This window comes from Miniopterus natalensis, chromosome 1 (genome assembly GCF_054644295.1).
Source record: "Miniopterus natalensis isolate mMinNat1 chromosome 1, mMinNat1.hap1, whole genome shotgun sequence".
Classification (NCBI taxonomy): domain Eukaryota; kingdom Metazoa; phylum Chordata; class Mammalia; order Chiroptera; family Miniopteridae; genus Miniopterus; species Miniopterus natalensis.
This window is the reverse complement of record NC_142081.1, coordinates 125,427,086-125,443,690: the sequence shown is the minus strand read 5'-3', so window position 1 is coordinate 125,443,690 and position 16,605 is coordinate 125,427,086. Positions and strand designations below refer to the sequence as shown.

General features: G+C 35.7%; 1 protein-coding gene across 4 annotated transcripts in view; it reads left to right on the top strand.

The window, feature by feature from the left end:
* Positions 1-16,605, top strand: part of MASTL (microtubule associated serine/threonine kinase like) — a 32,378-nt gene that overhangs the window by 1,675 nt on the left and 14,098 nt on the right. Inside the window, exons 1-7 of one of the 4 annotated variants that reach the window (XM_016219424.2) lie at positions 1,856-1,877; positions 6,125-6,161; positions 10,048-10,187; positions 10,842-10,930; positions 13,070-13,176; positions 13,412-13,562; positions 16,277-16,449. In XM_016219424.2, the coding sequence (XP_016074910.2) occupies positions 6,144-6,161; positions 10,048-10,187; positions 10,842-10,930; positions 13,070-13,176; positions 13,412-13,562; positions 16,277-16,449 (678 nt within the window). In that variant the 5' untranslated portion in view covers positions 1,856-1,877; positions 6,125-6,143. Of the gene's footprint in view, positions 1-1,739; positions 1,878-4,892; positions 6,162-10,047; positions 10,188-10,841; positions 10,931-13,069; positions 13,177-13,411; positions 13,563-16,276; positions 16,450-16,605 lie in introns of those variants that run through there. The other 3 variants (XM_016219421.2, XM_016219423.2, XM_087825622.1) reach the window with 3 other exon arrangements.

Here is a 16,605-nt window from a genome sequence, read left to right as displayed (position 1 = left end):
CATAAAAGCTAAAGTCCAAACTCCTTAGAAAAGCATTCATTTAAAAAAAAGAGAAAAGAAGAAAAAACATTCCTGCTTCATTCTGGCTCTAAACTTCCACGCATATCTTCCACATATCCTGTGTTCTAGCCACTCCAGACAATTGACTAGTCCCTAAATTCTGCATTTTGTCTTCCTTCTGGGCTTATGTTTATTTTGCTTCCTCCTTAATTACTTCTACCCTTCTCTTCTTATTTATGTATTAAGATTCATCTTAGCCCCCCTTCAAACATTCCCTGACCTTTCAGACCCATCCCATTGAAATTAACTCTTCCTTGCTTCCTGTGTTCCCAAGATGTTTTGCTTTTCCTTCTACTGTACTTACTAATCAGTCATTATCAGTTGTTGAAATGAAAACACCAATTCATTTTTCAGTATTTATTGAGCACCTGCTTCATTTGTAGGATCTGGGCTACAGTGGTGAACAAAACAAACCTGCCCAAATAAAATTTCTATTCTAGTGGGATGATAGGTGAAATCATGTTACAAACTGGCTTTGCCAATTTCCCACAGTTTTCTTATGGTAAGGATGTAAGGTTGGAATTTACAATGTATTCATGATTTTATTAAATACTCTAATGAATCTTTGGAAGTAATATGCCTTCTTTTCCTTGAGATAGTTCTGGAACTTGATCTCAGTGTTACTGACTATTTAGTTAGGGCTCCACATTTAATGTAGATTATAGTTTTGCCTCTGTACCAATTACCTTGAAATGTGAAAAAAGTGATTAGTTATTTTTTGTAAGACAGTATTTGAGACTAAGTTTTAGTAGTTCTTACCATTCTTAAGATTTTATTCTCTAGGCAAACTTTCTACATTCTCCCTCTTTCTGATTCTATTTCCATCCCTCAAAGAATCGGGAGTAAAAAACATATACAGGGTGTCCCAAAAAAATGTATGCACACACTTTGAATAATTATAAAGGCAGTGGGTATACACACTTTAACAGCTGATAGTTCAATTTTGAAAATGAAATGTATTTTAATGAACACTGCCTTTATGATTATTCAAAGTATGTGTATACATTTTTTTGGGACACCCTGTATATTAGTTACTATTTCTCTGTGCCAAGGTTCCTGGTTATCTGTGAGCTATTAGGAATGTTACTATCTTTTACTTTGTTATAAGAAGAGCAGAACATGCCCTGGCCAGTGTGGCTTAGGTTAAGAGTGTCGGCCTGCACACCAAAGGGTTGTGGGTTCAATTTCCGATCAAGGGCACATAACTGGGTTGCAGGGTTCGATACCATCCCCAGTTGGGCCCAATTGTTGTGAGAGACATCGATGTTTCTCTCTCTTTTCCTCCCTCCCTCCCTTCCCCTCTCTCTAAAAGTCAATGGAAAAAAATAACCTCCAGCGAGGGTTAACAACAACAAAAAAAGGAGCAGAACAGAAACTTTTTTTGTCCCTACTAATATGCAGAGCAATCAAGGAGCATTTGTTTACTTCTTTTTCCTTTTCAAAAGGGATGTAATACTTCTGAAACTTAATATCAAGATAAGCAATTCTATGTTGAAATGTTCTGCTTTTGTTTTTTCCATATTAACTTTTTCTGGCAGTTTCCTGATGGCGATGTGAGGTACAAATGACATGTATGTTTTTTTCTCTCTCTTGTTGTTTCATGATGGTAATTTCAACCCTGAGAACAATTTGTAATTAAAAAATAAAATGAATGTCTGTCGTCATGTTATCTACTGTAGGTTGTCAAAAAAGCAGACATGATCAACAAAAATATGACTCATCAGGTACAAGCTGAGAGGGATGCACTAGCCCTAAGCAAAAGTCCTTTCATTGTCCATTTGTACTATTCACTGCAGTCAGCAAACAATGTCTACTTGGTGAGTAAACAGTTTTACTTTTTTGTCTTCAATCAGCAATCACTGAACCCAGTGACTTAAGACTAAAGTCTCTGGGCTCAGATTACCTGGGTTTAAATTCCAGCTCTTGCATTTACAGTCAAACCTCCGTTCTCAAACAATTCGGTTCTCTACCAAGTTGTTTATGGGAAAATTATGTCATTTGTTGAACAACCCTTTCATGCTGATACGTCAGCATGACAAAAGGTGTCTCTCAGGCCACAAAGTAGAGAATTTGAGTCAGAATCTCTGAGGAAAATGTGCTGTGAATATTTTTGTGGTTTTTTTTTTTTTTGCTTTTGTTGTTGGTGAAATTGATGATTAGCACAATTTTAAAACATAAAGAGGCCATCAAGAGTGCTAATGTTGCTAAGGGTGTGAAAGAAACATGATCATAGGCAACTAAAGAGGAAGAAAAACTGTTGTTGATTTGAATAAAGGAAAAGCAGTTAGCCTGTGATAGCATTTCAGAGGCAGTGATAAGTGAAAAAGCAAAGATGCCTCACGTTGACTTCTTCGAAGACATGCTGGAACGAGTGCTGAAAGTGATTTGTTTAAGGCCAGTAGACGGTGATTCAATTGACTTAAGAAAAAAAATGTTTGTTTATAGATTAAACAGTGCATTAGACATGTACTGTATATAAGGAAGATTAAAACGGAATCATTTGGGGGTCTGGAATGAATGAATTCAATTTACATTACAAATTGCTTCTCGAACAGCCTTCCTGAACAAATTAAGTTCGAGAATTAAGGTTCCACTGTACTAGCTTTAGGATCTTGGCCAAGTTACCTTACCTGTCCTATTAGTCACACTTCTCTGGAGAAAAAGAATGGGGGGGTGGAGAGAGAAGGGGGAGGTTTATTTTAAGGAATTGCCCTCAGTGATTGTGGGGACTGGCCAGTCTGAAATCTGCAGGGTAGGCTTGCAGGCTGTAAATCCAGGAAAGAGTTTGAAACCAGACAAAGAATAGGTCGGGGCTGCCTGTCACCATTTGAGCCTGTTAAGCAGAGACAGAGTTGAATCATACATGAGCACTTATTCCAGTAATGTGGGCAGTATGGGGGAGCAGCAGGTCATCCACAAAAATCTGCTCTATCTCCCCTCATAAGCCCGCTGCTTATATTGGGTAGAAGGACAAAGATTCCATGGGAAAGTAGGAACTACCGGCATGGGGAAGTAGGCGAAGTATAATGGTTACAGGTTACAAGCAGTGCGGGCTGGGGGTCGCAAAGGATGGGCACCTCCATTGTTTCTGCCACAAGGTTGGTAATCTTCCATGATGATAGGCAGTACTCGGAACAGGAGAATGGGCTGCATTCCGAGGTTAATTCCCATGTCTCAGGGCATACAGCTCTCAGGTCAGAATGCTTTCTCTATAATCAGAACAGAACAATCCCAGTTAACAGAGCATGATTAATATTTCTTATAACTATAGTTAGTCCCCATTGTTCTATTTCTGCCCCTAACAAGTTGACATTGCAGCTCCAATCCAAAAGCAATGTAGAGGCAGAATTCCCTCTTTTTGGCTAGGGTGTGGATGGGGGCGGCGGCTACAGGTGGAGGACTACACTTCTGTCTTTTTTTTTTTTCTTAAGGCCTTGAACTGGTTGGATGAGGCCCAACCACATTAAGGAGGGTAAACACCTTTTACTCAAAATCTACAGATTTAAATGTAATCTCATCTAAAAAAAACTTTCACAGCAACATTTAGATTGATATTTCACCAAATAATCTGAATACCGTGGCTTAGCTAGGTTCACATAAAATTAATCATGTGTTGTTCATTTTGGTCAATAGCAGACTATATATAGCACAGTGATCTCATAAAATGTTAAGGGAGCTGAGAAATTCCTATCTTTTAGTGACCTTGCAACTTCATAGCACAGTGCATTACTCATGTGTTTGTGGTGATGCTGGGGTAACAAACCTACTACACTGCCAGTCATATAAAAGTATAGCACATATAATAATGTACAGTACAGTTGCGGGGAGGTAGAAGTGGAAGAAGGTATAGGGGGAATAAATGGTGATGGGAAAAAATCTTTTAAATAAAATTTTTTTTTTAAATCAGAGGGAAAAAATAATGTACAGTACATAATACTTTATAATGATAATGAGTGACTATGTTACCAGCTTATGTACTTACTATACTATACTTTTTATAATTATTTTACAATATACTCTTTCTACTTATAAAAAAAAAAGTTTGTGGTAAAACAGTATGCTGTGTTAGTTACTCCAGTAGCACTCCCATAATCTCGAGTTTACTGCCTCTCTTGATCGCTTCATTTTCTTTTCTGCTCTATTTAATCGCATGTTGTTTTGTACAGGGTTATAGGAGCAATATGTTGTACAATATAGCCTTGGTGTGTAGTTGGCTGTACTGTCTAGGTTTCTATAAGTGCACTCTGTGATGTTTGTACAACGACAAAAATGCATAAAGACAGTTCTCAGATTGTATTCCTATCATCAAATGACATGTCTACAAAATGAGATATCTATCTCAAAGGTTGTTATGAAATTTCAGTAGGTTAATATAAAGCCTGAATAACAATGTGTGGCACATAGTGATAAACTTACTTGATAAGAAAAGGACATATAAATACGAGAAAAACTCATGGACACAGACAACAGTGTGGTGATTGGTGGGGCGGGAGAGAGGTGGAAGAGGGTATAGGAGAATAAATGATGATGAATGGAGAATTCACTTGGGGTGATGAACACAATACAGTGTACAGTCCATGTGTTGTAGAATTGTGCACCTGAAACCTGTGTAATTTCGTTAACCAGTGTCACCCTGATAAATCCAATAAATAGGGGGAAAATAGACACATAACAGAAATGTTAAAGTTTGGTGTATAATAAGAAAGATATTAGGAAGGGGTGGATTTGGAGGGTGTGGAGTTTGAGAGGTGCTTGCTTTTCATTTAAAGGAGCAGCTTACACTCTATTTAATTCCAATGAATTGGAGGGGGGCAGGCAGGAAGAGGTGAGGATGGCAGATATTTTGACTACAAATGCTACAAGTCCTTCTGACTTCAGAGATGGTCTGTGGATTAACTTTGGTAACTCCAAAAGCTTCTGTTTAGTATGTACAAGTGGTTTTCTGTGGGTGAATTTTACTTCAGCATGTAGATTTTAGACCTGGGATTTATGTTTATCAACAGAAGGCTCATTCCATTTGTGATCTGACTGTCCTTAAGAGTGGAAGCCCTTTATCGTTGATATGCTAAAGCTCTCTTGCATCTCAGTGGAACATAATTGTGCCAAACTTCAACTTTTGCTATACCCAAAACTTAGATTGAGCAGAGCTCTAATATTGAAGAACATGATACACAGCTTCAAACTATAGACCTGGTCATTTAGGATACATTATAAAAATAGAGTCTATTCTAAAACTCCTTTGGTACCTCGGGGTTAAATATATTTCTAATCTTTCAGTAAATCTGTGAGTATATTTAGACTCATGTTAAATGTTACAAACCAATTGTTTAATTAATGCATCAAATGTGATCATATTGTAAATACTATTTTTCTACCAGTGTTTTTCCACTTAGTAAAGTGGTGACCTGATAGAATCACACAGATTTATTTATGAATTCCATAATTTCTATTTAACTCTTTGGTTGGGGTTTATTATTCTAAACAACTCGCTCTAATAAATACCTTAGCATGAATTGCAGTATGTGGTTGTAATGACCTCTGTGGGAGATAATACCTGATAATGTTGGGGAAAGATGTTGGTGTGAAGATAACCAATTTGTATTGGAATTCACACTCAGAGCAAGCTTAAAAACAGCCCCTCAGAAGATCCCTATGCTCTGAGAAAGCATGAGATGGGGGTCTACTTTTTAGGAATATGCACTTTTTGAGTGGGTTAAAAAATATATAGTAGCAGTAAGAAAATGAAAACCAAAGGATAAGAATAACTGACTTTCCTTCTTTTAAGCCAGTGTGGTTGACAAACTATGTCCCAAATCTGACCTGTTTCTGTATAGCCTGTGAACTAAGAATACTTTTTGCATTTTTTAAATGTTGGTAAAAGATCAAAGGAAGAAGAATATTTTATGATACGTGAAAATTATATGAAATTTGAATTGCAGTGAATAAAGTTTTATTAGAACACAAATAACCTCTTCCTTTTGTTTACATATTGTCTACTCTCATGTACCAACAGACCATGTGGCTAACAAAAGCCTAAAAATATATACTATCTGCCTCTTTACAGAAAAAGAAGGGAACATTGTATGTCATTTCCAAAGCAGGTAGGGAACTATTTGATCCTTTAATTCTTATTGGGGCTCTCTGCTACCTTTACCACATACTATTTCCTAGGCAACATATGTGTCTTCCCCAATGCTGTGACTGGCTGTGGCATCAATCCTGACTTAGCCCTATGGCAGCCAGGGGTTTCCACAACCCTACTCTAACAGTGGTGGTTGATAGGCTAGGTCAGCATGCTCAGCGTGTTAGATTTTTTTTCAATTCTGTGTCCTAAAACGAGTGGAATGAGTAAACAGCTATAATTTTTTTTTTTCCTATTCCTGAAATTGGATAGGAGATCATATCTTATCTACTAACTTCATCACTGATTTAGATCCTTGATACCCAAAGCATGGTCCACAGCCAAGGAAACTCATCATCATCTGGGAGCTTATTAGAAATGCAGAATCTCAAGTCCCACTCCACGATCCTCAGGCACATTGAAGTGTGAGGAGCACAGGTTTAGACAAAAACAAAAGATTTCCTAGAAATGGGAAGCTATTTTGAGGAAAAAAGATAAGGTATGACTGAACTTAGCCACAACAATAAAAATGTAATTGACTATTATGTGTCAGGTGCTATTCTAGGAACAGGAACATAAAGATGAAAGCATTTCTTATGAAAATGGTTAAACATACACAAAAATCTAAAGATTAACCTAAAGAACCTGATCAACCTTTCATGGAAGGGTTTTAGCATCCTTTGATTCATTGCCTGGATACATTATCTTATTAAGGCTTAAAGATGATGATTTTTACACTTTTATTATTGCTTTAGCTCTGATTAGCTGGAATTCTTCTATAAAGAATTTTCCCTTATCATCCAATTATTACTCTGAAGTACAGCTTTTATGAGGAAAGCAGGATTAGTGCTTGATACTTTCCCTTTCATCACCAGTTTTCAGAAGAGCTGCTTCCAAATGTTTATAGTTTTAGTTTTTATTAAGCATCTTTATGAATTTATGAAATTGTATAGATTTATAACACATAGGTTGCATGTGATTTAATCCACTGTAGTCAAATTTAAATTGTCCCATCTTTAGTGAGTGGGAACCTCTTTGTTTAATTATCTTTTTATACTGTCCCAGCATTCTGATAGCGTCCTTTCTTTCTGGCATGACAAGATACTTAAGGAATATTTTGTATGTGTCCTGTACTAGACCTGGGCAAGGAAGTCTAGCTACTTTTATTGGGAAATGGGAAATAGTGTTTAGAGACCACAGTCTAGGTAATAGTGATTAGTAAAGCCCGTTGCCAGTAGGCATTTCTTTTAGGCCTTTTCAGTGGACAGACTAGGAGAGACATATTTTTATAGAAAGAGGAAAATATAATATGAATTCATACTGACATTTTCTTCCATGGAAATTATAGAATTTTTGCTTAACATCTTGAAAAATATATAAATTATAAAAATGTTTGGAGGGGAAAATATGTATTTTTTTTACCCTGAGAATCTAAGATCCTAATAATATTAACAAAATTACTTATTTGCTTTAACATGCAATATATGTATGTCTAATATTTTCAAAATAACAATACCAATATTGTTTTACACTAAAACAACTGGATTCGATTTAGGATTTCTTTGTAGTTCTTTTTGTCCTTGAGATATACTTTCAAGTTCTGTTTTTTGAAGTCACTTGAAATAATCCTCTGTGTGGGTATGAAACCTGATATAGAGGTAGGTGCATTTGTTCCCCCTTTATATCAGAGATATCTACTGGAAGGGGGAATCCATAAAAGTACAAGAAGAAAACTGATATCACTATTTTTTATAATCATAGAATGGTGCAAGACTTACTAAGCACAACATAAAACTTACTTAAATTTTAAAACATGACACAAAATACTATATACATAGTCAAATGACATGTTTGGAGAAAATATTTATTGTCCAAAACACAGACAGCCCGGCCAGGTGTGGCTCAGTGGTTGAGCATCAGCCTAGGATCCAGGAGATCAGAGGTCGATTCCCTGTCAGGGCACATGCCCAGGTTGTGGGCTCCATCCGAAGTCAGGGGCATGCAGGAGGCAGCTCATCAATGACTCTCTCATCATTGATGTTTCCATCTTTCTCTCCCTCTTCCTTCCCCTCTCTGAAATCAATAAAGATATATTTTTAAAAAATAAATACAAACAAAGGACTAATTTTACTACTATGTAAAGAGATTTTACAAATCAATAAAAAAGGATAAAAACCCCAGTAGAAAGTGGGCAAAGAATAGAAGTGGTTCACAGAAGAAATAGAAAAGGCCAAAAATAATGTGTAAAGATGCTACATCTCCATATAAATAAACATTTAAACTGGTCCACCTTTTCTTTCTTAGATTTTATGAATTCCATAAAATAGACTGACAAAGATGAAAAGGATTGGTAATCACTGTTGTTGAGGATACAAGCAAATAAGCATCTCATAAGCTCAAATACAGTATCCGTTTACTTATTTCCCTACTATTGAACTATAAACTCTTCAGGGGAATGACTACATTTATTCATGCTTAATTCCCAGTACTAGCACAGTATGTAGCACAGATCCTGTGCTTAATAAATGTTTCAGTGATTGATCGCATCAACAAATATCGACTAACTTCTATGTACCAGGGAGATTATTAACCTACGGACGAAAGAAATGACCTTGATTTATTAAGTTCTTAGTAGGCAGTATTTTATAGTTTAAAACTATAGAAAATTTTAGAATAATAACCTGTATGTATAAAAGGAATAATAGAACTTTGCAACCACACATAGCAATAATGGAATCATCTGTAGTTACATAATGCTAAAATCATTGCATGAAGTTTGTTGGGAAACAGGTTATTTATAAAATATCAAAGTATCTCCCCCAGATTAATTATTAATTACAAAGGGGGAAAAGTACTTTTGTACTTTTCAATGAAGAAATCTGGAAGTCACAACTTTAAGTGATCAAAGTTAACAACACCAGTAATAGAACACACTGATGTTAGTTGAGTATCTCACCTGGTGGGGGTCACTGAGAAGGATTCAACATCGCTAATGTAGTATTCCTGCCAAAGATGCATAACTTGAATTGAATCATAAGAAAATTATTAGATGGCATGAAAGACTGCCGCCCACTACCCCCCTACCCCCAAAAAAGCTAATAACTGTTTCAGATTAAAAGACACTAAAAGAGACGTGGCAACTAAATCCCATTCACGATTCCTGCTTAGGCATGGGGGATGGGGAGAGATGCTCTCGGGAACAATATTGAGATCAGAGAAATGTGAATATGGACAATAAAAACAGCATCATATTAGGGTTAAGATCTCAGAATTATATTATGCCATAGTGTGTGAGAACATCCTTGTTAGCAGATACATGATTAAGAATTTAGTAGCGAAGGGTCATGATATCTTCAACTTACTCTCAAATTATTCAGCAGAGGTTTAAGTTATATGTTAATACCAGTTGCTAATATTGCCATATAGTTTTTCAATTAAACTGTTTAGTTTGAACAAAAATGCATGCATTTATGTGTTACTGATGTTAATAATAGTTATGTTTATTATGTAACAATTATCTTAATGATTAACAAGTATTATAGTCATTTATGTGGAGAGGAAGAAAGTCAGTTTGGCAAAATGCTAACAATGGGTTAATCTACATGAAGAATATATGGTAAATCATTCTACTATTATACCTTTCTGTTGAGTCTGAATTTTTGTTCAGACTAAACAGTTTAAGTTATATCTTAAAAACTATATGGCAACATGATCATACCTGGTATTAATGCAGACTGAGGAGTACCAAGAAAATGTATTTCATTCAGAACCATGCTCAAAATATGTAACTGTGATGCTCAAATGATATAAATTTTAATGTTATTATATTGGTTTTATTTTGCAACATTTATGTTCCTTTTTGATAGCTAATGGAATATCTTATTGGTGGAGATGTCAAGTCTCTCCTACATATATATGGTTATTTTGATGAACAGATGGCTGTGAAATATATTTCTGAAGTGGCATTGGCTCTAGATTACCTTCACAGACATGGAATCATTCACAGGTATAAACTAACTTTTCTCTGGACTATTACTTAAAAACACAAATAATCCCATTATGTTGTAAATATTTGCATAACCACTTGCCCACATATCCAGGTTATTTTAAGTCTGTTACTGACATATACAAATTAATAGATTCCATCAACTCTTCCTTCGTCTCCTTGTGTTTTTATAATACATTGCTTTGAGCATAAGTATACCATTTTATCATAACGAATATTGAATCATTTTCCCATTCCTTTACCATCATACAAAAGTACTATATTTTATAATCCCAGTTGATTTACAATGTTTTGCTCTGTGCAAAGAAAGTCAGGTTTAGTGGCTCTGCTCTATGAAAGCTTGATCTTAACATTCTTGAAAGAGATAAGTAGGTAAAGCCTAAGCTTTATTTTTTCCAATGAGGCTGATTTCTTTTAATGGACTATCTAATGAACAATGCAAAAGATAACCATTAAATCCATTAACTTTGTTGTAGATTCATATATACAAAAGGTGATTTGCTTTTTAGACTTTTCTACAGTTTCAAAGCCACCAATGAGTGCCTTATTTTAAAGAAAATAGAGTGTGAGACTTCTGTAACTCCCCTCCCCCAGAAAATTCTAACATTAGTACTAGCTCTTTTAGTCATCCGTGTTTTTTTTCTGTTCGTGCAGGGATTTGAAACCAGACAATATGCTTATTTCTAATGAAGGTCATATTAAACTAACAGATTTTGGCCTTTCCAAAGTTACTTTGAATAGAGGTAAGAAAAATAACAGGTAAGTACCTTTTTAAAAATCCAACAAATTTTAGCCCTGGCCAGGTAGCTCAGCTGGTTGGAGTGTCATCCCATACACCAAAATGTTGCAGGTTCGATTCCAGGTCAGGGCACTTACCTAGGTTTCAGGTTAGATCCCCATTTGGGGCACCTATAGGAGGCAACCTATTGATGTTTCTCTCTCTCCTCTCCTCTCTCTCTAAAATCAATAAAAAAATATCTCAGGTGAGGATTAAAAAAAAATTCCAACAAATTTTAGACAGAACATTTCATTAACTTACACTGTTTTCTGATGATTATTTGTTCTAAAATAGACTAAAAAGGTGTGATGTTACCTTTCTTTCAATTAAAGATGAAAAATGGAAATAATTATTTTTAAACCCTCAAAGGTCCTTGAAGATCTTTGGATCTTCAAAGAGAAACTCACAGTTTCTATTCTTTTGACTTTTTTATCCCTACTGAAACTGGTTCTGATCAATTAACTTCAGTAAAATGGCTAAAATAACTATAACATGATGAACAGTTAATACCTAAAGAACTTATTCATATATATTTACCACAAATAAGACTTTGGTAAACAAAGGTCAAAGAAAGTGAACACATAATTCATACACACATATTAACAATAATAAATGAATCATTTTACACTATTAAGCTAGCAAAAAAAAAGAACTTACTGCTTCATCAATATGGGGTATAAATAAAATGTGTTAAGTTCAAATTTTCAGTTTTTAAGAGTTATATCCCTGTCTGGCTGGTGTGGCTCATGGTTGAGCATGGGCCTATGATCCAGGAAATTGCAGTTCAATTCCCACTAAGAGCACATGCCCCGGTTTTCAGGCTCGATCCCCAGCAGGGGGTGTGCAGGAGACAGCCGATCAATGACTCATTGATGTTTCTATCTCCCCCTCTCCCTCTCTCTGAAATCAATAAAAATATATTTAATTTTTTACAAAAGTTTTATATCCCTTGCAAAGTTATATCCTATACTTCCCTTACCGTTTTTTGTTGTTGTCACCTGAGGATTTTTTTTTTTAATTTGTTTATTTTTTATTTTTTTTTTTAAATATATCTTTATTGATTTCAGAGAGAGGAAAGGAGAGGGAGAGAGAGAGACAGAAACATCAATGATGAGAGAGTCATTGATCAAGCCCACAACCGGGCATGTGCCCTGACCGGGAATCGAACCCTGATCGCCTGGATCCCAGGTCGATGGTCAACCGCTGAGCCATGCCTGGCCGAGCCTGAGGATATTTTTTTCATTGATTTTTAGAGAGAGTGGAAGGAGGGGAGAGAGATACATGGATTGATTGCCTCCCGCATGAGGGAGAAAATAGTATGATATTATGTGTGGATGTTAAATTATTTTATTTTACAGTGTTATCCACCTGAAACCTGTAAAAATCTATGTCAGTTTCTATCTTGACCTACACTTGCACATTTTAGTTAACATAAAGAACCCATAATTTGTATTACTTCCTTAAATAGATTATTTAACTTATATTCCTACTATCTTTTGATTTCTTTCTTAGTTTTTCTTACCATCTCCTTTTCTAATATTTGATTTACCAAGAATTATTTTGCTGCCAGTTAGATGACATTCTTTTTAGTGACTGAGTACTCCCTGAAACCCTAAGACTTTGGGTCATTACACTGGTTTTTATTCATTCCAGAGCAAGAGACTATTTTATCAGTCTTTAATGATCTCAATCAGTTGCTTAGTTTTTTATGTTTGCTCTATGGTGCCTGGCTTTCCTGGGTATATTTGTCTTACACAAGCCAATTTGTAAGTAATTTAATGTGGAAAGAGGGCAAAGTTCAGAACAGATGATTATAGACTAAGTCAATGACAGTTAAAGTTTTTTGTTTGTTTTTAAATATATCTTTAGTGATTTCAGAGAGAGGAAGGGAGAGAGATAGAAACATCAATGGTGAGAATCATTGATTGGCTGCCTCTTGCACACCCCCAACTGGGAAGGAGCCCACAACCCAGGGATGTGCCCTGACTGGGAATCAGACTGAGATCTCCTGGATCTTAGGTTGATGCTCAACCACTGAGCCGTGCTGGCCAGGCGAGAGTTAAAGTTTTTAAAGAATTTCATATACTTTTCTTTCCATATATAGATATCAATATGATGGATATCCTTATAACACCATCAATGGCTAAACCTAGGCAAGATTATTCAAGAACCCCAGGACAAGTATTATCTCTCATCAGCTCTTTGGGATTTGTAAGTACTTGATAAGAAAAGAAAAAAAATCACATAACATTGCCCTTCATGATTACCATTTAAAATATTAAATGTTTTTCTTTTTAAATAAATGATCAAAGTGAATGTAAATATCAAGCATGTGAGGTCACTTTAACAGTTAATCTACTGAGGTGGTATAACTATCTATGCACTTAGTTGGTGTTTTTGTGAAGGTAAATGTTAGCATTTGTATTTGTCTTTCTCTTTTTAATAGCACGCACCAGTTGAAGAAAAAAGTCAAGACTCTGCAAATATTCTTTCAGTCCATGTGTCTGAAACATCACAGCTTTCTCAAGGACTAATTTGTCCTATGTCTATAGATCAAAGGGACAGTACTCCTTATTCTAGCAAACTACTAAAATCATGTGAGTATAAAAGAAAAGATAGTTTATTACTAATATCAGTTTAACAATTTAAAAATGCAATTTGAACACTCTGTGGCATTACTATATTTCATTATGTAGACACCATTTCTGACAGGGATTGTTCTAGATTTCTAAGTCAACAGAACAAAAATTCTAGCTAATGAGATATTCTTCAATTATCTATAACATTAGAATGACCATTGCGTAGATTTCACTATATTGGATCTATGGAAATCTTACATAGAGAAGATGTAGTACCTATAATATCATTATGTCTTTGTAAAATTATTTCTGAAAGATTTTTGAAATAAAATAGTCAAAAGTTATAATTTTTTTAAGTAGCACACAATAAAAGACAAAGTCAAGTACAGTAAGAGGCGAGTACATTTAACATTTGAATGGCACTTAACGTCACCCTTTTTAATTTGGCAACAATGGACTATTTAGTTCTCTGCAGTCATGTTCTTCATCGTGGGAATGTGAATAATTAATTAGTATTAGTTGTTTTCATGGATGTTGCCTCATTTTGAATTTGGTCAACAAATCTGTACATATCTAGAACATATATAACGTTGTCTTCTTTTTGCAAATGAGAAAGCTAATATTTGAAAATGCTTAGTTACACACTAGTAAATGGGTAAGCTGAGTCCTGATTGCAAGTACAATTTTCTGTTTGCTTACCTTTCCTCCAAATTAAGAAATCTTGTTTCTTCTATCAAAACCCACTGTAATAATGAAAATGGCTGACATATATATAGCTTAGATAAACAAAGATTGCTAAAATACGTAATATGCCTATGTTGTTTTATAGCCTTAGCTTAAGAAAAAATAATTGCAACTCCCTTAGTCGTTCTTTAATCTAGTCAGAATTAGATAGGTTCAGGGCTCTGTAGTGTGGATATAAAGATGGATAAGAAACATCCTTGCCTCAGAAGAAATTTTAATTTTGTGGTGATTACAGGTATAAAAGGGTAACAACAGTCCTATAAAATAAATACCAACCAAGCTAGACCCAGAAAAGGAAACATGAACTTAATAGCTCCAAGTATAGTGGTGGGAAAGGGCATTTCAGATAGAGGCACCAGCCTGAGCAAAGGCATGGACATACGGAAGTGTATTCTGCCTTCACACCTAGGGACTTAACGTGTTATGTAAGAATGGGAAGTATGTGCAATGGAAAAGAAATCTTAGCAGATGGATTGGGAAGGATCAAGTGTCCTTACAGGGAACCTAGAATTTAAGTGTAGAAAAGGGGAGCCATCAAAAGTTCCAAAGTAGGGAATGGTCTGATCTTATCAGTGATCCAGAAAGAACTCATTAGCAGATACACAGTATGCACATAGCTTTGGATTAGGCACAAATTCCACATTACAGGGAAAGGCAGATGAACAGTGTGGTCAAATATCAAGGTCAGTGTCAATTGAGTTTCAGGAATTCCACTGACGTGGTTTATGTACCAAAAAGAAAGTTGTCTCAGATGGACTTTGAAATTCTTCCAGATTTAAAGTTCTAGTAAGATTTAGTAAATCAAAAAGCTGTAAGATTAAAAATGTATTTGAGATTAAAGTTGTGTTCACCCATTTTGGAAGAAGGAAAACAAGATAAAGGTATCTATTTATATAGGCATAAAATCTTCATATTTTATGTATTATGGTCTTTGGTAAAAGCATGATTGTCTGTTGTGTCTAATTAAAAGTTCAGGAGCGATAATTTTTGGCATCATTATTTATGTATACGATGAAGGAATATATATCGTGTTGATAGTGCTGCTTTCTTCCACTAGCTCACTCTTAGCCAATTTACCATTACTTGTTTTACTCAGTGGTTTTTAAAGAAATCCCTTATGGCCCGAGCCAGTTTGGCTCAGTGGTTAGAGTGTTGGCCTGGGGACTGAAGGGTCCTGGGCTCGATTCTGGCCGAGGGCACATACCTGGGTTGCAGGCTCCATCCCCCACCCCGACCAGGGCCATGTGCCTGAGGCAACCAATCAATGTGTCTCTCTCACATCCATGTTTCTCTCTCTCTCTCTCTCTCTCCCCTTCCTCCCTCCTTCCCCCCTTTCCACTCTGAAAAACAATGGGAAAAAATACCCTCAGGTGAAGATTAAAAAAATAAAATAAAATAAAGGGAAAAAAGTTTCAAATTGGGTAATGAATATTGAAGTGGATTTGCTCCTAATTATAAATTAGTTCTGTTCTCCTGATTTTTACTTTACAAATGTTGAGAGTATTTCTTTAACTCTCAGGACAACATTTATATGCCAAAAACACCAAAAGCCATCCTTGTAGATTGGATAATGTTTAATAGAAATAGCTCTGATGTGCTCTGGCCAGTGTGGCTCATTGGTTAGAGTGTCGTCCTGCACACTGAAGGGTCACTGGTTCAATTCCCGGTCAAGGGCACCTACCTGGGTTGTAGGTTCAATCCTCTGCCCCTATGTTTCTTTCCCTCCCTCCCTTTGTCTTCCTCTCCCTTTTTCCCCCCTCTCTCTCCCTTTCTCTCCCTCTCCCTCTCTCCCTTTCCTTCCCCTTTCCCCCTTCCTCTCCAAATTTGAATGGAAAAAATATCCTTTGGTGAGAATTAACAAAAAAAGAAAAAGAAATAGCTCTGATGTGCAATACTTAATACTTTGCTTAATTATCTGTAAAGATTCAGGTTCGGTGAAGAACTAAGAAAGATGTAACATAAGCTTCAATATTTTCTCTTCCCTACAGGTCTTGAAACAGTTGCCTCCAACCCAGGAATGCCTGTAAAGTGTCTAACTTCTAATCTACTCCAGTCTAGGAAAAGGCTGGCTACATCCAGTGCCAGTAGTCAGTCCTACACTTTTGTATCCAGTATGGAATCTGAATGCCACAGCAGTCCCACATGGGAAAAGGATTGCCAGGTTAGACTGAAATTTATCTTAACCATAACCAGTTATGTATGTGAAATTGATAGAAATACGTTTTACCTTTTCACTTAAATTCTGTATGGAAATGAAACTGTTACATGAATGACAGTCCAGATAGTCTTCATTTTCCTGTATATCCTGTAAAATTCT